At 48.7% G+C, this 25,629-nt stretch overlaps 1 protein-coding gene across 2 annotated transcripts in view; it reads left to right on the plus strand.

Annotated features, from left to right (window-relative positions):
* The window catches only part of REEP6 (receptor accessory protein 6), a 106,787-nt gene extending 87,519 nt beyond the window's left edge, over window positions 1–19,268 (plus strand). Inside the window, exons 3-6 of one of the 2 annotated variants that reach the window (XM_069216386.1) lie at window positions 6,504–6,642; window positions 7,618–7,786; window positions 12,272–12,345; window positions 16,406–19,268. In XM_069216386.1, coding sequence (XP_069072487.1) covers window positions 6,504–6,642; window positions 7,618–7,786; window positions 12,272–12,345; window positions 16,406–16,423 — 400 coding nt within the window. In that variant the 3' untranslated portion in view covers window positions 16,424–19,268. The remainder of the gene's footprint in view (window positions 1–6,503; window positions 6,643–7,617; window positions 7,787–12,271; window positions 12,346–16,405) is intronic. The other variant, XM_069216387.1, reaches the window with a different exon arrangement.
* The last annotated feature ends 6,361 nt before the right edge of the window (window positions 19,269–25,629 follow it).

The following is a 25,629-nucleotide window of genomic DNA, read 5'->3' on the forward strand; positions in this document are numbered from 1 at the left end:
AATGGGACACTTCCCCTTGGGACGCTACACCCACTACATTGACCACTTCCTGTGGGAAGGGTCACTTCCATAAATCTAAATGGCTATTTCCCTACCATCCAACATGGAGGAAAATGAAATGAAGGGTCCACTTCGCCTGCAAGCCCCTAGGGGTGGGGCATGCTCAGTGAGGCCACTCCTCCTACCCTTTGTCTGGTTTCCCCCCTTTTCTCCTGCTAGCAGCAGGCCTGGGGGCTCGAGCTTCAGGGGCGGTAGCTCTTTGAAGCTCACTGCCAGGGTGTTGTACATCCCTGGGGAGGTGGGGGGGGGGGGGTGTTAGCTCCTCCCCCGGGTTTGTATATTGGCTGTCTGGATGTGGCAGGTTTGCTGGAACCAGTCGGCAACCATGACAGGATAGTTAGTTTTTCCAGCTGGCACCTCTAAGATGAACCCTGGGTACATTTTCTAATAAAGCCAGTACTGGCACCAGTTTGGATTGATCATTCTGAGTTGTTTGATATCAAACAATCCAGGGTGCAGCGTGGCCATTATTTAGCTGGGAAACTCGTATTGACCAGTGTCCAGCACATACATTAAAATGGCTGCTCTGTTCACTCACTATGTCCCAGGTTTGGCAAGGACACAGTGGGGGCATATTGCTCATGCAATATATGCCCTCTCATATAGTATGTTGCACACTGGCTTAGGGCTGGAAGGCCTGCTTGAGGGGTGACATACCCATAACAGATGCAGTGTGGGGTGGACAGGGCACACAGGAACTGTGCCATGTCGAGAATGTATTTTAGGTTTGCACCAGGACACTCACCTGCTTTGGCAGTGCTGGGTGCAACTGGATGCATGGTACTTGAGGGTGGCACAATCAGTGCTGCTGCCCTCAGGGGCTTACCTATAGAACCCCATGTAGAAAAGTACCACTTTGCCTGGCATGTTACCCCCATTTTTACTTGTGTGTCAGCTTGTTTTTGCCTGTTTCACTGGGATCCTGCTAGCCAGGAACCCCAGTGCTCATAGTTTGTGGCCTGAATGTGTTGCCTATGTGGTGCGTTACTGTGTCACTGAGGCTCTTCCAACCAGAACCTCAGTGCTTATGCTCTCTCTTTCTTTAAAATTGTTACTGCAGGCTAGTGATCATTTTTTTCCCAATTCTGATTGGCACACTGGACCCCCCTTATAATTCCCTAGTATATGGTACTGAGGTACCCAGGGTATTGGGGTTCCAGGAGATCCCTATGGGCAGCAGCATTTCTTTTGCCACCCATAGGGAGCTCAGACAATTCTTACACAGGACTTCCTCTGCAGCCTGAGTGAAATAACGTCCACGTTATTTCACAGCCATTTTACACTACACTTAAGTAACTTATAAGTCACCTATATGTCTAACCTTCACTTGCTGAAGGTTAGGTGCAAAGATACTAAGTGTGAGGGCACCCTTGCACTAGCAAAGGTGCCCTCACATAGTTCAGGGCCATTTTCTCGGAATTTGTGAGTGCGGGGACATCTTTACCCGTGTGCACTACATATAGGTCAATACCTATATGTAGCTTCTCAATGGTAACTCTGAATATGGCCATGTAACATGTCTAAGATCATGGAATTGTCCCCCCCCCCCCCCCCAATCCAAATCTGGTATTGGGACGCCAATTCCATGCATCCAGTGGGCTCCACCGTGGACCCCCAGTACTGCCAAACTAGCTCTCTGAGGCTTGCACTGCAGCTACAGCTGCTGCCATCTCACAGATAGTGTTCTGCCCTCCTGGGGTCTGGGCAGCCCAGTCCCAGGAAGGCATAACAAAGCATTTCCTCTGAGAGCAGGGTGTTACACCCTCTCCTTTTGGAAATAGGTGTTACAGGCTGGGAAGGAGTAGCCTCCCCCAGCTTTTGGAAATGCTTTGAAGGGCTCAGATGGTGCCCTTCTTGCATAAACTGCCTACATCGGTTCAGGGACCCCCTTCTCCCCTGCTCTGGTGGGAATTTGGACAAAGGAAAGGGGAGTGACCACTCCACTGTCCATCACCACCCCAGGGGTAGTGCCCAGAGCTCCTCCAGTGTGTCCCAGACCTCTGCCATCTTGCTTTGCAAGGTGTGGGGTCACTCTGGAGTTCTGAGTGGCCAGTGCCAGCAGGTGACATCAGAGACCCCTCCTGATAGGTCCATACCTGATGATAAGGTAGCTAATCCCCCTCTCTGGGCTACTTAGGGTCTCTCCTGTGGGTTCTCTTCAGATTCTGCTTGCAAGTTTCCTTCAGGAATCCTCTGCAACAACTTCAGCAACCTCTGACCTCGGATCAACTGCAGCCTGCTCCAAGAAACATTGTAACTGCAACAAAGTGTCTACAAGAGACACTTTTCTTCAGCTCCAAGTCAGCAACTGCAACAGTTTCCACGGTATGCATGCTCTGGGGATTCCCTGTCTTCATCCTGCACCAGAAGGACCGAAGAAATCTCCCGTGGAGTGACTGAGTCACTCCCCTGCTCCAATCAGGGACCTTCCAAGGTGACGACCAGTACCCTGGGACTCCTCTCACGGTGACAAGCGTGTTCCTAAGGACACAGAGGGTGGACATCATCGACATAGACTGTCCTGAGGTCCTGCTGACGCAATTTGGAGGAGGTAAGACCTTGCCTTCCCCGAGAACAACAGTACCCCTGTGTATTGTGTCTTCTTCACCTCCTGAGGCCTCTGTGCATTCTTTGCAAAATTCCTTCATGCACAGCCTGGCCCAGGTCTCCAGCAGTCCTCCCTGCGACGCTCAACTCGCTGAGTTGTTCTCTGGCGGCGTGGGACCTTCTTTTGTTGTGCTGCATCAACTGTTTTGCACCTCCTTTGAACCTGGATACTGCGGCTTCTTGGGGTGCTGGCTGGCATCCTGAGGGCTCTCTGAAGTGCTGAAAGCCCCCTCTTCCTCCTCACACAGAGTTGAGGCCCCCAGATCCCTCCTGGGTCCATCCAGCGCCATTTTGATGAAAAACACACTTTTGTCGTATCCAAGGCTTGTTGGCGCCTTGCAACACGAAATCTTGTCTACAACGATCTTCACACCATGGGACTTTTGCATCACGCAGGAACCCGCTGGCATCTTCTTAGGGTGCGTTTCTGCAGTCTTCTATTAACCAGGGACTCTTGTTTTTGCACCCTCTTCTTTGTTGGCAGGGGCTCCTGTCCCTGGAACTTTTTTAGATTTCTGGACTTGGTCCCCTTCCTTTGCAGGTCTTCAGGTCCAATAATCCAGCAGTTGTTCTTTGAAGACTTTGTTGGCTGCTGCAAAATCCCCAAAACGAGGTGTAGTAACTTGCAGTACTTTATTCCTGCTTTTCTGGGCTCTGGGTTGGGGTAATTTACTTACCTTTACTGTATTCTTACTCTCCCAGCGATTCTCTACACACTACACTTGTCTAGGGGGGAATTCGTGATTCACATTCCACTTTTTTAGTAAATGGTTTGTGTTGCCCCTAGACCTATTTTCCCCCATTGCATTATATAGGAATTCCTACTGTTTGCATTGTTCTATGACTATTTACTTGTCTAATTTTGGAGTATAGTGTATATATTGTGCATAATACTTACCTCCAGAAGGAGTATTGTCTCTAAGATATTTTGGGTACTGTGTCACCCAAAGAAATACCTTTATTTTTGGTAACACTGAGTATTGTCTTTACTTGTGTATAAGTACTGTCTAACTATAAGTGGTATTGCATGAGCTTTTCATGTCTCCTAGTTCAGCCTAAGCTGCTCTGTTATAGCTACCTCTATCAGCCTAAGCTGCTAGAACACTACTACATTTCACTAATAAGGGATAAATGGACCTGGTGTAAGGTGTAAGTACCCAAAGTACCCACTACAAACCAGGCCAGCCTCTTACACTGAGGACAGCCCATCTTCAGCCTGCACCAGAAAGAAGGAATCTCCCTTGGGGTGAAGGAGTCACTCCCCTGCTTCTGCAGGTACCAACTGCAACGATGACCGGCTGCGTGAATCCCGTCTCCTGCTGAGCAGCATGGATCCTGCACCATGGGTGGTGGACTGAAGTGGTTCTGACGGTCCTCTCTTCCAGCTGTCCAACTTGGGTGGAGGTAAGCCCTTGCCTGCCCATGCAGGACAGTACCCCCGTGCACCATGTCCTTTGGAGCTGCCAAGGCTTGCTGGCATTTGTTCCAAGGGAGCTTCAAGCATCTTGAAGCTCCAGCCACCAGCACTTCATCCTGCAACGCACAACTTCCTGAGTGGTTCTCCGGCGGTGTGGGAGCCGTTTTAGTAATGCTGCGTGGGCCCCTTCTTCGACTTGTTTCCCCATCCTGTGGGTGCTGCCTGTGCTTCTGTGGGCTCTCTGTGTTGCTGAGGGTCCCCTCTGACTCCCCCTCCTGGGTAGAGCCCACCAGGTCCCTCCTGGGCCCGGGTAGCTCCACTTTCCACTAACTGCGAGTTTTGTCTGTGACAAGGCTTGTTGGTGGAATCCAAAGACGCAAACCCATCTGCAATTCTCCTTCTGACATGGGACATCACCTGCATCATCCAGGAACTCGACTTCGTTTTCTTGGATGCAGTACTGACTCTCCTTCCTCACCGTCGACTCATCTCTTGTACCTTCTGTCTGGTGGGTAGTGGTTCCTGCCCTTCCTGAACTCTGCGGTGCTGTTGGACTTGTTTCCCTTCTTCCACAAGTCCTCTTGTCCAGGAATCCACTGTTGGTGTCTTGCAGTCTCTTCTGTGTTTTGCATTCTTCTTCTTTTCTTTCAAGGGGGTGTTCTGGGGGAATTTACAGTGATTTACTCCTGCTTTTCTGGTCGCAGGGGGTGTTGTGGTACTTACCTTTGGGCTTTCCTAGTACTCCCAGCTCCCCTCTACACACTCCAATCACCTAGGTGGGGAACCAACTCTTGCATTCCACTTTTTTAGTATATGGTTTGTGCTCCCCCAGGGCTATTTCTCTCTATTGTGGTTTTTCACTAATTGTACTGTTTTCTAACTGATTGTATGCCTATTTCTGCATACTAGTGTATATAATTTGTGTATAACTTATCTCCTAAGGGAGTATAGTCTCTATGGTATTTTCGGAATTTGTGTTACCAAAATAAAGTACCTTTATTTTTGTAACACTGAGGCCCTCATTTCAACTTTGGTGCCGTAGCAAGGGCCGCAAAAAGACCGTCGCCGTGGCTACCAGCCGTCCACCATATTATGACCACAGTGGAATTTCCGCCACAAGAATGATGGAATTCCAGCTGTGGTCATGCTGGTGGATGGTGGTAAGGTGGTGCTGCTACCACCAGCAGCGCCATGCCAGTAGACTGCCGCCAGCCGTATTATGACCCATAATACAGCCTGGCGCTGTTTTGCTGGCAGTAGCAGCGCCCGTGCCATCTCCTGCCGGAGGACACCCTGGATCCAGGTAAGTCGGGTCTCAAACACGGGTGGGGGGGGGGGGTGTTGCGTGTGGGGGTGCATTAATGTATGTGTGTTGAATGCGTGTGTGCATGTACGGACGTGTGAGTGCGTTTATGTAGTGAAATGTGAATGTGTGTGTGTATGTTTGGAAGTGTGTGCGGATGTGTGTATGTGAATGGATGTATGTATGCGTGTAAGCATGTGGGAATGAACGGGTTATATGCATGTGTGTGAAGGGGGTGTGAATGTGGGGGGGGATTTGGAGAGGTAGGGTGGTGGGGGCCTGTAACTGGAGAGGAAGGGAGGGGAGACTCCTATCAGTGACAGGGAAGGAATTCCCTGTCACTGATATGGCCTACTGCCATGGTTTTCGTGGCATTACGAATGGCACAAAAACCATGGCGGTAGGCGGGGGTCATATACTGCAGGCAGTAAAATGGCTTCCACCGGGCTGGAGATGGATATCTCCAGCTCGGTGTCTGTTACCGCCGTGGCGGTCGGAGTGGTATGTTGGTGAGTTGGCTTCAGCCAACCCGCCAATGTCATAATATGGCGGTAAGTACCGCCAGTCTATTGGTGGTACTTACCGCCCCATTATCGCTGACCGCGGGGTCGTAATGAGCCCCTGAGTGTTTTCTTTCATGTGTGTAAGTGCTGTGTGAGTATAGTGGTACTGCATGAGCTTTGCATGTCTCCTAGATAAGCCTTGGCTGCTCATCCACAGCTACTGCTAGAGAGCCTGGCTTCTGGCCACTGACTACACTACACTAATAAGGGATACCTGGACCTGGGTTAAGGTGTAAGTACCATAGGTACCCACCACACACACCAGGGCCACCCTTCTACAAATACCAAAGCTACTGGTCTTGATTCCACCTCATGTCTTTCTTCCACCACCCAAACCTTGTCTCTCTATCGCATTCATGTGGTACCTGCTCTCTTACTGGTTTCCTGTCTCTCTTATCACTCTTTCCTGTATTTCTCCCCCTTTCTCTGAGTCAGTCTGATGATGAAAAGTAAATCTGGTCCCTCAAAAATGAGTGCTGGTATCTAGCCCTGCAGTGCCTGGTGCAAGTTCAGCAGTGTCAACGTGTCCACCTCTTCCCTTCTGTTTCTGCAGGATTAAGGCCATTGAGAGCCCGGACAAGAGGGATGACACCATCTGGCTGACATACTGGGTGGTCTACGGTCTCTTCAGTGTTGCTGAGTTCTTCTCAGACATTTTCCTGTTCTGGTTCCCGTTTTACTACATTGGCAAGGTGAGCTTGGTGGTGACAGCCCTTAATATGCAGGGGGAACCTTCATGGAGCATGAAGTGCAGGCATTGTTGGCACAAAATAGAAACCAGGCACATTCTGCCTCCAGCAGCGATTCTTTTGCAAGTCTCAGCTCAGTATTTCTACTGTGTACTGCGGCAGTGCACACACATTCAGTGTGGTCTGTGTGTTGTTGAGCTGCATTCGCCTGGGATTGAATGCTCTTCCACTCCTTCCAGTTCCATGCCAGTGCACCTGGATCCACATTGTTGACTCCTTTGTCCTTCTAGTATCCAGTGTCCGAAGTCAGAGGGCGCCCAGCTAGCCACAGTCACACCTTGTCTCCAAACTCAGCAGCCATTAAGGGAAAGAAAGACCCCTTCATACATAACCTGGCTTGAAAATAAACTGAGCTAGGAAAGTGTTTGACTTGTGTCCTTGTAGCCACACAAGAGGTTAGCCAACTGCCCCTTGGAGTCCTCGTTTGTCCTGGGTACAGAGGCAGGTTTCCTACTCATCATTGTGTGTCCTAACTAAGAAGTAGGTGAAGATGGGGGAAGGCTGTTAAGTGGCTCTGCACAGAGGGGTTTATTGGCAGAGCGTTTTGGACAGGTGTTGGCAAGGTTCTGTGAAGAGTCTATAATGCGAAGGCTGTAGTCCGGAAGGAGAGGTGGATGTTTGTTTGAAGGGGTTTGGGGAAGACAGTTTTCTGTCTGGGGTGAAGAATGTACAGCAGGACTAGCCCAGCAGGCCCTCTCACAGTGACCAATGTTGCTCAACACGAGTGCATTGATCAGGGCCTTGGCAGCCTTGAATGGATAGAATGGGTGTGTATTGAAGCAGGAAGTGGATTGTGGTTAACGTGAGACATGGGATTGAACTGAAGAGAGTTGGGGTGGCGCATGGAAGAGGGAGGTGAGGTTGTTCAACCTTTTTGTTTCCTCTGAAGAGCTAATCCTTTTTGCACCGTCCCCACAGTGTGCCTTCCTGCTCTGGTGTATGGCTCCCGTATCCTGGAACGGCTCGCAGGTTCTCTACACTCGGTTCATCAGACCCTTCTTCCTGAAGCACCACCGCACTGTAGACAGCGTGGTCAGTGACCTGAGTGGGCAGGCCCTGAGCACGGCGGAGAGCGTCACCAGGGGAGGTAAGATGACTGGCTGCAGCCAACTGTACCACGTGGTCAGATTGGGAACTATTGCACTGCAGCACTCGGGTCCAGCTGCCATCCCTCCTCCACTAAGTACCATCACTCAGCAGCTTGTGCAGCAGACTGTCATCCCACGACCACTGGGTCCTATCACACATCAGAATGCAGTTCCTGCGTCTGACTGCCACGGCCCAGTACTTAGGACCATCCCTGAGAGTTTAGGGATAAGGACCAAATCAATGGTTCGGTTAGCAGCAGTGTCCGGTCCTATAACCTTGAGGAATTGGTGAATGCCTCTGTAAAGCTTTATTTCACAGACTGGGGGGGGGCAGATCCCAGGTGGAAGAGATACAGGTGGCTCCTGGGCCCTGGTGGTAGAGGTACTGTAGGGGGTTACACGCCCAGGAGAGGAGTTTTCTTCTGGACAGCAAAGGTTTTTGTAACTCCCTGGGGGAGGCTGGGATTGTCTATGTAGTGTATAGTTTGAGGTTACATATATGAACTCATTGGCTACCCCCAGAGAGAGGTTGTGGTGGGGGTGTGGGTGTAAGCCCAGGTTAAGGGTCTTGGTCTTGGGGTAACAGTCTGGGCGGTGTAGGAGCTCTGGGATGGTCATGTGTGGAACAGCGGAAGTAGTCTGAGGCCCAGCTCCTGCAGGTGAGGAGGGTGCACAAATCTAAGTATAACAGATGCCAGGGAAGGTCAAATCTTGGCACTGCAGCTAAAGGGAGCTGTGGGGGATGCACACCTCAGGGCACTGCAGGGCGTCCTGCAGTTAATGTAGAGCAGCTAAACGACCAGATAGAGCTACGCAGTTTAACTGAATAATTGAGGGGACATCCTCCCGGACTCCTTTACATTTATTGCCTTAGGTAACATTCCTGCACAAACTCTAAGATTCCTGCATACAGTTCATTCAGTAGTCTGTAGTAGTAAAACATGAAAAAGTCTTAAAATCACCCTGCAGGTGGAGAGAAATGATGGAAGCTTGTTGTCTCTACCTACCAACTTCTGACATCTGGGATGCCTCATACAGCTCTTGGCTTTCTTCAGTGCACCTAGCCACTGTCTGTGGGTCTTTTGACATCAGCTGTCAAAATTTCAAGATGTTCTCAGCCCATAAACAGAAGCAGAATGGTTCATCGTGTCGAGATCTGCTTTGACTCTGCCACTTTATTCATTGGGTTTCTTTCACAGTATGTCATTTGTATCTCCTTCTCACGTGTACGGTTACGATTTTAACAGTCACACAGTCTCTGCTCACTACTTGTCATGTGAGCAAAAAGCAGGTGCCCGGACACCTGTAGGAATGTTTCCGCAGAGTGCAGAATAGTACATAATCCGTTTTGGGGAGAATGAAGGGTGAGGCTTTGTAGAATGTGAAGCCATCCTGGATGGACTGCAAAGGTTAGGACCTGGGGTGTAGTGAATTCAGGCTTCTTACATTGAAGAAATGCCTTGCAGGTCTACGTCTGGTAAAGAAACAAATGGGGTTACTGCAGGTGACCATCACCCGCCTACACGTAAGAGATGAACCCCAGAGGTCTGATCCATCAGTTGCTGGCTTTAGAGGAGCACAAAACAATTTAAAACCACCACAAACTCTGCCCGTTTATACCAAACCTTGGCTTGAAGGTTGAAAGAGAAGTACTGTGGCTCCCCTCAAGAGCTCAGCACTGAAGTGTGTGAAGTTCAACACCTGGAGCTCGTGTGAGTAAAGTCAAACAATCCGCAGTTACTGGTGGTACGAAGCAGTGCAGCTACTTCACTCCTAAGGATTAGAAGCCACCTACACCTGCTAGGTTATCTCGCTTCTTCAGTCTTGGATTCATCTTCCTCTGCCCCAATGTGGCTTGTTGTCTGAGATGTCCAGATGCTCCATCTACTCATCCGTGGTCCTTTGGTTGATGGAGTCTCTCTCTTCAAGCAGGCTTGGCCCCCTTCTGGAAACCTTTACTTGATCTGAGCCTCTCCTCAAGCAAGCTGAAGAGCTCTGATCTCCAGCTAGCATCGGTTTACAGGTGGCTTGTGGCCCATATGTTGAGGATTGCCTCTGTGAAAGAATGGCTGAACTTCAAACAGTTCATCACTTGTCAGCCACCCTTCCACCGCAGCAAGGTGCTTTTAAACAATGTCCGGGCTGATGGTCTGTAGTATTTGTCTCACACGACGTATTTGGGAACACGTTGTACTCTGCTGTCGCTGCCACGTTCTTGGGTTTGCCACGAGGATACCTGGTCCTGTCTGGCTCTGATATAAGCAAAATGTGACAAGATCCCTTAGGTCTATGGGCTCCCCTCGCTACCCTCTCTTGGTTGATGCTCTAGAGATCCCTTCAGCAGTAGATTCCCGCGAGTATTGTGTGATGGAGGGTGGAGAGCTTTTCAAGATCATACCTGCTTGGTCTGTATCCAAAAGACCTACTCAAATCCCACATGTTCCCTTCAGCCTTCTCATTCCACTCACAGCATCCCAACCTATAAACCTTCAATAAGGTAAGATGGACCACGCACATCCCAAGTAGAGGCCACAGGAATGCCGCAGTGAGCATCTGAACAGAAGGTGGCTGTGCAGCTCCTTGTTACAGGCACACTGCCAGTTTGAATCCCCTCTGTGTGTTGAGGGAAGGGGTAGAGGATGGTGAGTGATTGAGGGAACTGCAAAAAAGGGAATCGGAAGTGAGTGAAGAGTTGTGTGTTGACAATTCCTTCTAAGGGAACAGGATGGCTGCACTGCTCTGCTCTCCACTCCTCCGGGGAGCATTACTTAATCAAAGCTTTTTTAGAATATGCCCGATTGAAGTGCCCAGTGTTGAGCATGCTCAGGGTCGCGTGGCCACCTTCTCAGACTGCAATCATTACTGAACTACAAGTCTTTGCTGCGCCTGCAAGGCCTCGTCCCGCAGGGCCCTCGATGACCGCTGCAAGCCAGCGTTACATTACTGTCCAGCCAGGCTTCAGAGACTGGTTAACCAAAGCAGATGCACCTCCGGCCTCCACTAGCAGGGCTACTCCCTCTAGCACTGCCGAGTGCCGCACCTTTGCTTCACAGCTGATCATTCGACAAGCTATGGTCAACACTCCCCCCTCTGCCTTCCTCAACCTGTCTCAAGATTGTGCTGAGCACTATACAAAAAACTACAACCTCAAGCAACATGCGCATTAAAGTGGTGGAATCAGGAACCTGGATTTTCTTTTTTTTTTTTTATTCCAATGAACTTCGGGCAAAGTGGAAAAAATTTCATGATTTGATGAGCACGACGACTGATCTCTTGATACAGACTCTTGGTCATTTGGCGACACAGGCAGTGCTTAAGTGTTAGAGCGAGGGAGTTTACGCAAAGGGAATCCCAGGCAAATGTTGGGGGCAATCTAAGCCAGCACTCATTGAGGGCATTATGGAGCAATAGCCTTTCCGAAAGTTGTGGGCAGGGAGAAAGTTTAGCATACTTAGGGTGTATTTCTGTAAAGTACCCCAGCTGTCTGACATTAGTGTGCTTCTGGCTAGAGGGCTGACTGGCTTCATTTGTATAGTACCTGTTCTTGGGCAATAGCAATTGATTTATCTCTAGGTTACCAGCTGCTGGACTGCCCACTTTCTCAGCTCTGTTTATGTCCACTAGAGGTGCACGCTTTTCTAATCTAGGTCTCCAGATGTCAGACCACCCAGTGTCCAAACCCTGCATCCCTATGCTAGAGGTGCATGCTTATTGAAGTCTCAAAATGTTAGATCATCCATTGTCCAAGCTATGTATCCACACACTATAGGGGCACACTCATCTAGGTCTCCAAATGGTAGACCACCCACGGTCCAGGAGCTCTGCATCCACACACTAGCGGTACACACTTATATAGGTCTCCAAATGTTAGACCACCTAGTGTCCAAGCCCATCATCCACACACAAGAGATGCAAAGTTATCTAGGTCTCCAAATGATAGACCACATGCTGTCCAGGCTCTGTATCCACATACTAGAGGTGCACGCCTATCTAGGTCTCCAAATGTTAGACCATCTGCTGTCCAAGCTCTGCATCCACACACTAGAAGTGACCTTAAGCTAGATCGCCAAATGTTAGGCTGTCCAAGGTCTTTATCCACACACCAGAGGTGCGCACTAATCTAGATCTTCAAATGTTAGACCATCTGCTGACCAAGCTCTGTATCCACACACTAGAGGTGCATGCCTTTCTAGGTCTCCAAATGTTAGACCACTCATGGTCCGGGAGCTCTGCATCCACACACTAGAAGTGCATGCTAATCTAGATCTCCAAATGTTAGGCTGTCTGCTGTCCACGCTCTGCATCCACACACTAGAAGTGCGCGCTAATCTAGATCTCCAAATGTTAGACCGTCTGCTGTCCAAGCTCTGCAACCACACAGTAGAGGTGCATGCATTCATTTTAAGGTTGCCAAATACTATGTGAGATCTATATTTGCAATAACCGATATCTTGGTTTTCCCTTCATGCTTCTTTTGGATGAAGTACTTCAAACACTGGCCAGCAGCAAAGCACTCCTGACACCTGAGGAGGGCACCCCAGCCTTGCCAAGCTCTTCTGTATGTAAACAAGTGTTCCTTCTGCCCACAGGGTGATGGGTTCCCTAGTGACCATGTTTAGCACAATTCCAGGTGTGACCAGGCTTCCTACCCCTCCACCAGTCTGAAGGGCTTCTAGGGGCTGGAATGCCCTGTCCGGACTGCCATACACCAAAAAGCAACAAACAAGCAGCATATAAAGTACCAGGCCCAAAATGTATAGAAATATGTCAAACAATAAGCATAATGCTGGATGGAACCACACCTGTATGCTCATAGGTTTCCTCTTCCTGCGGCACACATTGTCACTCAGTACTGGGGCCATGTGAGCACGGTCACTAATTGAGAGGGGTACAGTCAGTGTGCTGTACCCAGCTGAGGTCTCTCTATAGCATCCGTTACCTAGAGCTGTATAACAGTAGCTGCAGTCACCTGCGGGTCTCTTGGGAATAGTTCTCAGCATGAGCCGTATGATCTTTGCCAGTGTTCTTGAGAGAGTCCGTATCCTCTCCACACTTCTTGTACAGTCCATGCCACTGTCACATACCGAACGTCTATTTCCTCTACAAGATCTCTATAATCCAAGCCACTGTTACCAGTGTGGTGGAGGGGTCTTTATTTATCGCACATTATCAAACTTTATAAATAATGTAATAATGTTGTTGGCACCTGGTGGGGAGAGCAAGGTAGAGGGGGCATCGCGCATTAAGAGGGGGTATCTCACATTGAGGGGCGGTGGAGGGGTTATGTCCATCTCACATTGAGAGGCGGTGGAGGGGTTATGTCCATCTCGCATTGAGAGGCGGTGAAGGGGTTATGTCCATCTCGCATTGAGAGGCGGTGAAGGGGATATCTGCATCTTGTATTGAGAGTTGGCGGAAAGGGTATCTCCCATTGAGAGGCAGTGGAGGGGGTATCTCCCATTGAGAGGCGGTGGAGGGGATATCTGCATCTTGTATTGAGAGTTGGCGGAAAGGGTATCTCCCATTGAGAGGCAGTGGAGGGGGTATCTCCCATTGAGAGGCGGTGGAGGGGGTATCTCCCATTGAGAGGCGGTGGAGGGGGTATCTCCCATTGAGAGGCGGTGGAGGGGGTATCTCCCATTGAGAGGCGGTGGAGGGGGTATCTCCCATTGAGAGGGGGCGGAGGGGGTATCTCCCATTGAGAGGGGGCGGAGGGGGTATCTCCCATTGAGAGGCGGTGGAGGGGGTATCTCCCATTGAGAGGCCGTGGAGGAGGTATCTCCATCTCCCGTTGCGAGACGGTGGAGGGGGTATCTCGCACTGAGAGACGGTGGAGGGGGTATCTCCATCTCACATTGAGAGGCCCCTAGCCAGTGCCATTATTACCTTGGGTCCCACCTCAAGTACCAGGTCATCCATGCTGCGGTCACCTGTGGTTCTCTAGCTGGAACCTGCCATTGAGAGATGTATAACTGGTGGTGCCTCTACCAGGGGCCCTCTACATCTGCTTTCCGAAGCAGTATGACAGATTTAGCTTTCTCAGGACCCAGTGGCATTGATTATTCAGCTCTGTGTATCAGAAATGGTCTCTTATTACAGGACCTGTGTAACCCACATCGCCTTCAGATGGTTATAGGGTTTCTTGGACATCTTCTGCCTTTCAGCCAAACTCTTACCCTCATGCGTGAGCCCACCTGGGATTGTGCTAAAGCCAAAATGTCACTGTGTGATGTGTAGGTTAGGTCTGTGTGTCTAGAAATTGAGCTCCTGTTTTTCTAATGTGCACCATTAATGTGAACAAAGCAACCCTTGGGAGCTGGTGGAGGGAACAGTGCACGGCAGCGTAACCTACTCGTCTTGCTTGAGCACGTTTCCACACGTGCAGTGTGCTGCTTGCTGGTAACTGGCATGCACAACACTATCTAATCACCGGATAACCACCGAGTGACCAGAACCTTCAAGGAGGCCTCTCTCTGACCTGCTTCCTCTCCTCACTTTAAGTACTTTTTATGTCCATTCCACACCCTCCCTGGCACTGTCCACAGTCTCACCATGTGTATCCCTTTCCCTCCCCTCTCCATGCCTGTGCGTCACCTGAATATCCTCATGCAGTGTTAACCCCTGGTGTATCCTCTCCATATTGGTCCGTACACTACATTGTAGGAATTTACTGCACAGCCTTTGACTGCTGGGTAGCTAGGTTCATCTCGGCTGTGTGCAGGGACCATGACCTCTTAGATTCAAAACCTTGAGCCCTAGTGGGATCTAAAAAGACTTTCATCTCATCTAAAAGGCTTCTCCTCCAGCCCCTATGTTAATGGGGGTAGTGTCTGTTATCATGTGACATCAGATGAGGAGGGCGAGAGGCTACTGCGTAGGCTCTGCTCTTCAGCCCGGTCAAGGTGTGCCAGTGTCACAGAACCTCTGGGACTTCTCTCCTGCGCCCTTCTGGGCTTGCACAGTGCTGCCATGCTTGTTAATGTCTGAAGGGTTCCTAGCAGATTTGACTTTATAGAGCACTGGCAAAGTCCAGGTTATTTGCATCCTTTAAGTGCAGTGTTTGTCTTATCAGCTAATGGTCACAGGGCACAGCTTCTCATCATGGAGTCTTCTACGTTGTCCTGTGTTTTGGAGCTTGGAGAAAGTTTGTCATGCTGAGGAACCAAGCATCCAGGGTCGTAGTGAAGATTTTGGGACCCCTGTGTGGGTATGTTTGGAGATGAGGGATGCCTCGAGGGTATCTTAGGTGCTGAAGGCCAGCAGTCTAGTGATTCCTGGGTGAGGGTAATATGGCCTTGCTCCAAGCACTCTGCCTGGCCTGACCATGAGAGCTCTGATGTGTAGGAGAGGGATGCAGAGGTTCACCCTGTTGATGGTCAGGTGATGGCCATTGCTTTTTCCACTGATGAGAGCGGTTCTTGGAGGTGGTTCAGGGGTTGATGCCTCCGAGTAGGCCGCTGAGGTGTTGACCGCTGCTTCAGTCATGGTGCTGTTTGTCATGTTTGAAGTTGAGGCCACGGCTTTTGACCTCTATGTTGAGATTCACTGATGGATCTGAGGGGGCTGAGAAGAGATAGTTAAGATCATTTGAGACTAGGCGAATCCCTTCAATTTCAAGACATTTACGATATAATTTAACTTCTTGAGGAACTTGTATCAGAGTCACAGTTTTCAAGTGTCAGATGTTATAAGATCCTTAGAAGCACGATAATGATTGTCTCGCACTTCAAGGAGACTTGCCACCAGTTTGTTCACAACAGTGCCTACCACCCAGCTCCCCACGAGTTGTCTTGTACCTACAAACAACAATTCAAGGTACACAGTTCCGAAAAAGAGAAGACACCATGCAGCCAATTAGGAGGGATGTCCACAGGTCATGAGTCAGAAGCAAAGGCCCTCCCTCACCCATTGGTGACATGCCTCATCGTTGGGCAATGCTTCACGTCAGGCTGGCACTGCAGTGCCTGACGGGCCCCAGAGGGGCTCTTTGGGGGAGGTTGCCACGGATCCGTAGAGACTGTTAGGGTGAGAGACATGTTGGCCGTGAATCCTGTAGTGTTGATTATGGGTCTCATACAGGCGTAGGTTTCCCTATGTTAGGAGTTATTAGCTGGGGATACCGCAGGTTTTTTCTTTCCTTTTCACGCCACTGAGGAAAATTCGGGCATTATACCACTGTTCCCCCATTTTTTAAAATCTTGACATAGGTTCCCAGTTGTTTGTTGCTATTAAAATCGTTCACTTGGGAATTTATAGTCCATTTTAACTGCACTCTTTCTGGTCCTCTTCTCTCTCCTTGAACTCTTCTATGTTGGCGCCCCGGGGAGGGTGCACACAGGACCGCTAAACTCCCCCGTCCCTCTTGTTGGTTCTGTCCTTGTACCTACAAACTCAAGGTCTCACATCATGAAAACATGACTGACATTTGGAAATAAAGCGTTTTCTCTGCTCCGCCCTTAGGACACCCAGAACTCCCGCCCACAGTCTCAAGCACTTCTCTGCGCGTGAATGTTTTTAATTCTAGGATAAGTTACTTTTTGACTGTGCTTGATTTTGGGTGGTTTCAGCTCCTGATTAACCCTTTTTGTTTCTTTGTTTTGTTTTTATTCTCTGAACAGCATGCGAAGCAGCAGTGAGCCAGGCTCTGCAGTCTGAAAAGAGAGACTGAGTCCTTCTCTGGGAACTGGTCCTATGAAAGCACTCCGCTAACCCAACCGCACTGAAGGACTAAGATTGAAGGATGCATAGAAAACTTCTTTGCAAAGACACTTCCCCCACACCCCTCCATCTTCACAACCTACCCCTGCTCTTCGCTCCACCCTCAGCGTAACCTCCGGGTTCCCCAGAGGGCTACAGGATACTCTGTAAACTGAGCTTCGGATAAGGGCGCTCAGTGATCTGACTCAGCTCACACGCTGCACACCCATGCTGTAACACCACACTTGGATCCACCAACCATTGAGAAGTAGGGTGCCCTGGTGCCCCCAGTCACAGTCTGTGATGCCCCCTGAGACCGCTGCTATCAGTGATGCCCATGCTGCATGTAGTATCTTCTTGTGGCCTCAGTCACATCCCCTGAGACGGTGCCATCACTGATGCCCATGCTGCATGTAGTATCTTCTTGTGGCCTCAGTCACATCCCCTGAGACGGTGCCATCAGTGATGCCCATGTTGCATGTAGTATCTTCTTGTGGCCTCAGTCACACTCGGTGACACCCCGAGACCGGTGCCATCAGTGACGCCCATGCTGCATGTAGTATCTTCTTGTGGCCTCGGTCACACTCAGTGACACCCCCTGAGACCGGTGCCATCAGTGACGCCCATGTGGCATGTAGTATCTTCTTGTGGCCTCAGTCACATCCCCTGAGACGGTGCCATCACTGATGCCCATGCTGCATGTAGTATCTTCTTGTGGCCTCAGTCACATCCCCTGAGACGGTGCCATCACTGATGCCCATGCTGCATGTAGTATCTTCTTGTGGCCTCAGTCACATCCCCTGAGACGGTGCCATCAGTGATGCCCATGTTGCATGTAGTATCTTCTTGTGGCCTCAGTCACATCCCCTGAGACGGTGCCATCAGTGATGCCCATGTTGCATGTAGTATCTTCTTGTGGCCTCAGTCACACTCGGTGACACCCCCTGAGACCGGTGCCATCAGTGACGCCCATGCAGCATGTAATATCATCTTGGGGTCCCTGGTTACACTCGGTGACACCCCGAGACCGGTGCCATCAGAGACGCCCATGCTGCATGTAGTATCTTCTTGTGGCCTCGGTCACACTCGGTGACACCCACTCAGGCCGGTGCCATCAGTAATGCCAGTGCAGCAAGTAGTGTCTTTTTGTGGCCTCAGTCGCACTCTGTGAAGCTCACTGAGACCGGCGCCATCAATGAGTCAGACTTGCCCATGCTGCATGTCCTGCCTTGTCTTAGGTGGCACCAGTTATGGTCCTTACACTCGGAGGATGCAGGCTGCATTCCTGCTTGAGAGAGAGCCTGTTTTGAACACATCCTCTTGTCTGGGACATCCAAGGATGCCCTGTGTGTGCCTCCGCTGCTTTGTACCTACTGTGAAGGAGAGCTTCTCTCCTCTTGGAGAGTAGCTGTCTTGGCAGCACGCCTCTCGTAACTGCTCCCTGTGCAAAGGATACTGTGTCAAGGGTAGCTTGTAGGATGGGGATGTATCTGGTCCCTGGTAGTAGATACTTCTGCCTGTGTCCTGTCCTCATGCTCTGCTTAAATCATGCTGATGTCCTACTTCCTCAACACATGCTCCAGTCCTTTCTGTGTAGATGAGAGGGCGCTACCTCTTGGCTGCACCGCCCTGCAAGCTGCCATTATGGGTTCAGCGATGTGCGTCCCTTCAACCACCCTCGGCCGCTGGAGACCTTACCGGGCTGGGGCTGTGAGACTACTTGGTTGCTTGTAAGTAAGTGGGTGCTATGTAAGAACTGCCCCTCGGAGGCAGGTGTACGATTGGTTAGTTTCTCTGTACACGCATATCTTGCCTCCTATAGTCATGTCATTGCTCCATCGTGTAAGGCCAGGTTGGATTTTGGCTTTTCTGCTATATTTTTTTACAGTTAACACCTGAAAATGAAGTTCATATGTGAGCTGTAAAACTTTGTCGGAGTTGATGGTGCATCAGACCCTTTCTCCTGCCCTGTTTGAATACTGTGAGAAGTGTCCAGAGTTTCATAGTACCTATTGCAGCAGTCCTGCTAATGTGTGTTAAGTATACTGCGTGTACACAGTGGTCCATCTATATTCAGTTCCGAAGAGCTGTGAATCAGAGTGTTGTATTAATGTTCAGGGTTCCTTCTCTGGACATCCATGGAAGAAAGTTCCTACACGTGTCTGTGCGCATGTTTGCATGCATGCGCTTCCAAACTCTCACGTACACAAAACTATTATCTGTGAAGCCACTTTTTGTGGCCACTTGAACCTCATGGCTGCACATTTCTTTATTGCTTATAGAAAATGTGATTACGAACCCAGCACCCCCATGGACTCTTCCACGTCTGGGAGTCACAAGCCAGATTGTCCTGAACATGTGGCCTCTAGTCTGTTGTCCATATACTTCTCTGTCAAAAGTTGTTCTGGTGACAGGCCACTGAGTGCAAGTCCAATCATGATGTGCCCAGCCCAAAGGGGAGTTGTTTTGGATTTCAAGACCAACCATGATATGTCCACCCTGGAGAGGCCCTGCTTTGGATTTCTCTAAATCTCCAAGATGGTTCTAGTGACTTCAATCTCCTACACAGCATCTCCTCTTCATACTTATAAAGTTGTGTGTAGCACGCACAAAACCCTGTAGACTGTGAATGTCAGGCTGTTGATCATGGGGTGCAGGAAGATCTTGCAAAGTTACATTAGAAGTCTCTCCCTCTTTGCACTTGTGCTAGTTTTTAACTGATAAACAAAGTGAATTTAAACTTTGTATTTTTGTGTCTACTACTAAATAAACTAATTTTCTGCACACATGTTTCTACGTGATCTTTTGTTTTCTGATGGGTAACTCCGGCCGTTTGTAGTGCTTTCCTCTTATTTAGTTTCTCAGCACTAACATAACACACTAGAAATGCACTTGTGAGGTCAAAGAAGACTTTTATTGTTGTTAATTCTTCCCCAACCCCAATTTTTATGTATGACGAATTAGTAGCTTTCAAGTCCGCGTTAATCAAACAAAATATATCAGTTTGCAATATACACAGCAGGTTATATTTATAAGATATTGAATGCAAAGCAAAACAAATACTTCACCGTGTGGGAACTATCTACAGCTTCATCTTTCTAAGGTCTGCAAGCTGATGACCCCTGTCAGCCGCGAGAAAGAGAGATTCATCTACCCACACGGGATTGCTGGCAGCCTGCGCCAAGCTCCAGCACGAGGTCCGGCAGATTCGAATCTGACCCTCTGCAGCCTGTTACATTCGTTACAAAGGTGTGCCCCCTCCTCTCAGACCTGGGAAACTGAGCAAGCCTTTTGGAGACTGGCCAGGTCTCCAAGACTACTCCTGTTCCCAAGCTCAAGCAGAGAGAACAACACCCATGTACTCTCTCTTATCATGTCTAGTCTACTGTGAGAAAAACATCTTGGTTCTCTGGTGCAAAAACACAGCTTGGAAAAATACAGCTTGGATTCTCAACTGCAATGTCTAACTCCACGTTAAAGGCAATAGGCAGCTAACCTAGATATCAAATGCAATGTCATGTTAAAGGCAATAGGCAGCTAACCTAAATATCAAATGCAATGTCTAGTGTCATGTCAAAGCCAATAAGCATCTAAGCTGAATACAAAATGCAATGTCTTATATCATGTCAAAGCCCATAGGCAGCTGAGCTGAATATAAAATGCAATGTATAATATGTCAAAGCCCATAGGCAGAATATCTAATAGCATGTCAAAGTCAATAGGCAGCTAAATTGAATACATCGTGTCAAAGCCAATAGGAATGCAATGTCAAAGCCAATAGGCGGCTAGACTGGATACAGCATGTCAAAGCCAATAGGCAGAATACAGAATGTAATGACTAATGCAATGTCAAAGCCCATAGGCGGCTAAACTGAATACAGAAAGCAATGGCTAATGCCATGTCAAAGCCAATAGGCAGAATACAGAATGTAATGACTAATGCAATGTCAAAGCCCATAGGCGGCTAAACTGAATACAGAAAGTAATGGCTAATGCCATGTCAAAGCCCATAGGCGGCTCAACTGAACAAAACATACAATGTGCTACTGGTGAACATTGAGCAACTAATATGCGCAGTGGTGAAACACAAAGTCATTGGTCAAAACAAACTTTATCAAATGGCAGGACATTCCGCCCTTTGACCAATTAATTTTTGTTTCACATATCTCATATTTCAAACAAAAACAAAAAAAAACATCAGATCAAAGCAATCCCTGTAAAGCAATAGAAGTGAATTAACACATTGATTTCATAACCTTTCACATCAGATACATCTATACAGAAAAGACTGGGCAATTTTTATACTCTGAGTGAGTCTCTAATTCAACAGTGTTAGCAATTTGATGTGGCATGAGTTCTGCTCATGTAAAGGGGCACGGTCCACCTGAAAGGTTTGCTGGAAGGTAAGCAAAAGTCAGAGTTCCATACGAGAGGGAAAAAAAAACAAAAAACACAGCTTAGTTCCAGTGGAAGAATGCAATCAAACAAGTTGAACTTGAACTGAAGGCGCAGTTTGCGCAAAATGGATCCATGGTGCTGGCACTTTACTCAGCCAGGTTCAGGTTGGGGGTTCGGACCCTTCCCCGACCCCACACGCACACACCGGAAGGGGGACCACACAGCACACTCAGGGACAGTGGCGAAACGTGGTAGGATCTGCAAAAGAAACAAGTATGACTTTTCTTGCAAATAACATTTTTCATTTAAACTGCACCCTTCCTCTTTCTTTCCCTGTTTTATAATCAGCAGGACGTTTTTGAGGCCCTTTGTTATATTTTCTGCAGGTTCTGGAGGATCACTTGGGGCTTCAGCCCACACATCAGTACTGAGGTTTTTATCTGCTGCACCACAGCTTCCCTTTTCTTGCACTGTCAGAAGGGCTGGGGCAGACTCCTTCTTTACCAAACCTCCATTCACTGCATTTTTGTCAAGTTGGGCCATTCTGTCTCCAATTTGTATGAATGAATCAGATTCTTTTCTAGGTATCAGCATAATTTCGATTTTTCCTTGGTAGTTTTCAGCAATCACTCTCCCTAAAACCTGATCAATTTGCCATTTCTGTCCTGGTAACTTTCCTCTCCCCAACTGCTCTGTGACTGCTTGCATGACAGATTGCTTTTGTGCGTGCTGCACAGTTTTTATCAAATCTAGGGGAATGTGCATCTCTCTCATCTCTGCCCACCTGTAAGTGGCTTTTTCTCTCAGCTGTTCACATTTCTGGGGCACCCACTTAGCCATCCCCACTAAGGCAGAATTCTGGGTGTACACTTCTCTCTCTGAATTTTTCTCATTAACATCTGCAAGGTAATTGAACCAGTTAGGTGCTAAAACATTAGCAATGAACCAAAAATCAGCGTAAAAATGACACATCTCACGTAGCTCTTGCTTTAAAATCTGACACACATTATACAACGCTGTTCCTTCTACTGTGCCAGAAAACAACATTTCAGTCAATGAATCATTAGTAAAACAAACATGCTTTTTATCTTCAGTAGACACGAATTCAAATGGTGCACACAACTTCATTGATAACTCTTTTACCTGTGGTACTCTAGCCCTGTCTTGCAAGTACCAGATCCATTGTATGATTCTAGCTAGGGGCACTATTTTCTTTCCTTGTTCTTGATTTACATGTACATAAGTATTTCCTTCTTGCACTGCGCAGAAACCTAAAGTCTGCATTATTTCATTTGCCAAATCACAAGCGCGCAACTGCATATAATTTTTCACAGTGACCATATACAAAAGTGTTAGGATTTCACTCAAATGAGGGCTATTCTTTTTCCAAAAATCAAACAAGCTAATGAAACTCTGGGTGTCTTGCTCTAAAATCCTTCGTTTTACTTGTGCATTTTGCAACGGTAACTCGTAAATCACATTCTGGTCTCTCTCCTCCGTGTTATCAGTTAAGGAATGCATTTTGGCTGCCAAAAACCCTGGCTCACACGAATACTCAGTGCAGCTTGGAGCTGTCTTAACCCCCTCATTACTGGAATGGGACAAGAAAGATTCTTCAAAAACAGCCCTTTTATAACTTTCAGTCGGGCTAATTTGCTCGCGTAAATTCCTATTTTCATGTTCCAACTTCCTACATTTCTCCTGCATTTCTCTGTAAGCAGATAAAGGTATCCAGACCTTTCTGTCATCATTACTTCCAAAACACACGTTTTCTACATATATACAACAGGAATTATTTCTCAAAGCATTATCAGGCCTTTTAGCTACACATGCATTTTCTTCTGTAATTCCCCAAACAGAAAACAATTCACAGTTTTTCTTAGCACCATCAGGCAGTTTATCAACACATGTATTCTCAGACATGGTCTGCCGTGCTACTGTGATTCTCCAAACAGAAAACAATTTCTGTAATTCTCCAAACAACAAAAACAATTACACTTTTAAAGTGTGCACTTAGAAATCTACCAACTCGTCAACACCCTCTTAATCACCTCTTAATGACCGACCCCACGACTCCTGGTACCAATTGTAGTGCTTTCCTCTTATTTAGTTTCTCAGCACTAACATAACACACTAGAAATGCACTTGTGAGGTCAAAGAAGACTTTTATTGTTGTTAATTCTTCCCCAACCCCAATTTTTATGTATGACGAATTAGTAGCTTTCAAGTCCGCGTTAATCAAACAAAAAAATATATCAGTTTGCAATATACACAGCAGGTTATATTTATAAGCTATTGAATGCAAAGCAAAACAAATACTTCACCGTGTGGGTACTATCTACAGCTTCATCTTTCTAAGGTCTGCAAGCTGATGACCCCTGTCAGCCGCGAGAAAGAGAGATTAATCTACCCACACGGGATTGCTGGCAGCCTGCGCCAAGCTCCAGCACGAGGTCCGGCAGATTCGAATCCTCCTTGCATAAACCAGTCTACACCGATTCAGGGATCCCCCCAGCCCTGCTCTGGCGCAAAACTGGACAAAGGAAAGGGGAGTGACCACTCTGCTGTCCATCACCACCCCAGAAATGCTACAAGGACACCGTGACCCAATAACTCACTTATCCATCTATCCATGTACCTGGAGCGCAGAAGGCGCCTCTAAAGCTACAAGGACCCAGTGACCAATAACTCACTTATCCATGTACCTGGAGCGCAGAAGGCGCCTCTAATGCTAAAAGGACCCCGTGACCAATAACTCACTTATCCATGTACCTGGCGCGCAGAAGGCGTGTAAGGAAATGGCTCCCTGTTGCAGTTACCCACCCACACTTTTTGCCTGATACTGATGCTGACTTCACTGAGAAGTGTGCTGGGTCCCTGCTAACCAGGCCCTAGCACCAGTGTTCTTTCACCTAAAAATGTACCATTGTTTCCACAATTGGCAGACCCCTGGCACACAGATAAGTCTGTTGTAAAAGGTACCAGTGGTACCAAGGGTACTGGTCACTGGGTCCTTGTAGCTTTAGAGGCGCCTTCTGCGCTCCAGGTACATGGATAGATGGTACCAAGGGCCCTGTGACCAGGGAAGGTCCCTAAGGGCTGCAGCATATGTTGTGCCACCCTAAGGGACCCCTCACCTAACACATGCACACTGCCATTGCAGATTGTGTGTGTTGGTGGGGAGAAAAAGGCAAAGTCGACATGGCATCCCCCTCAGGGTGCCATGCACACAAAATGCTGCCTGTGGCATAGGTAAGTCACCCCTCTAGCGGGCCTTACAGCCCTAAGGCAGGGTGCACTATACCACAGGTGAGGGCATAGATGCATGAGCAATATGCCCCTACAGTGTCTAAGTCTATTCTTAGACATTGTAAGTACAGTGTGGCCATATTAAGTATATGGTCTGGGACTTTGTCAAAAACAAACTCCACAGCTCCATAATGGCTACACTGAATACTGGGAAGTTTGGTACCAAACTTCTCAGAATAATAAACCCACACTGATGCCAGTGTTGGATTTATTACAAAATGCACCATGAGGGCATCTTAGAGATGCCCCCTGTATTTTACCCAATTGTTCAGTGCAGGACTGACTGGTCTGTGCCAGCCTGCTGCTGAGAGACTAGTTTCTGACTCCATGTAGTGAGGGCCTTTATGCTGTCTGAGGACAGAAACAAAAGCCTACACTGGATGGAGGTGCTTCACACCTCCCCCTGCAGGAACTGTAACACCTAGCAGTGATCCTCAAAGGCTCAGGCTTCGTGTTACAATGCCCCAGGGCACTCCAGCTAGTGGAGATGCCCGCCCCCTGGACACAGCCCCCACTTTTGGCAGCTAGTCCAGGGGAGATAATGAGAAAAACAAGGAGGAATCACCCACCAGTCAGGACCGCCCCTAAGGTGTCCTGAGCTGAGGTGACCCCTGCCTTTAGAAATCCTCCATCTTGATTTTGGAGGATTCCCCCAATAGGAATAGGGATATGCCCCCTCCCCTCATGGAGGAGGCACAAAGAGGGTGTAGCCACCCTCAGGGCCAGTAGCCATTGGCTACTGCCCTCCTAGACCTAAAACACACCCCTAAATTGAATATTTATGGGTCTCCCAGAACCGAGGAAGATAGATTCCTGCAACCTGAAGACAAAGAAGGACTGCTGACCTTAAGCCCTGCAGAGAAGACGGAGACACAAACTGCTTTGGCCCCAGCCACCGGCCTCTCTCCCCACTGCGAGAAAAACTGCAACAGTGATGCGTCCCCCAGGGTCCAGCGACCTCTGAAGCCTCAGAGGACTACCCTGCATCTAAAAGGACCAAGAAACTCCAGAGGACAGCGGCCTTGTTCCACAAAACTGCACCTTTGCAACAAAGAAACAACTTTTAAAGACCATACGTTTCCCGCCGGAAGCGTGAGACTTTCCACTCTGCACCCGACTCCCCCGGCTCGACCTGCGAAAAACTAACTCTACAGGGAGGACTCCCCGGCGACTGCGAGCCCGTGAGTAGCCAGAGTTGACCCCCCTGAGCCCCAACAGTGAAACCTGCAAGGGGAATCCAGAAGCTCCCCCTGACCGCGACTGCCTGTTTCAAGGAACCAGACGCCTGGAAAACACACTGCACCCGCAGCCCCCAGGACCTGCAGCAACCGAACTCCAGTGCAGGAGTGACCCCCAGGCGGCCTTCTTCCTAGCCCAGGTGGTGGCTACTCCGAGGAGCCCCCCCTTTGCCTGCCTGCATCGCTGAAGAGACCCCTGG

This window comes from Pleurodeles waltl, chromosome 12 (assembly GCF_031143425.1).
Source record: "Pleurodeles waltl isolate 20211129_DDA chromosome 12, aPleWal1.hap1.20221129, whole genome shotgun sequence".
NCBI classification, from domain to species: domain Eukaryota; kingdom Metazoa; phylum Chordata; class Amphibia; order Caudata; family Salamandridae; genus Pleurodeles; species Pleurodeles waltl.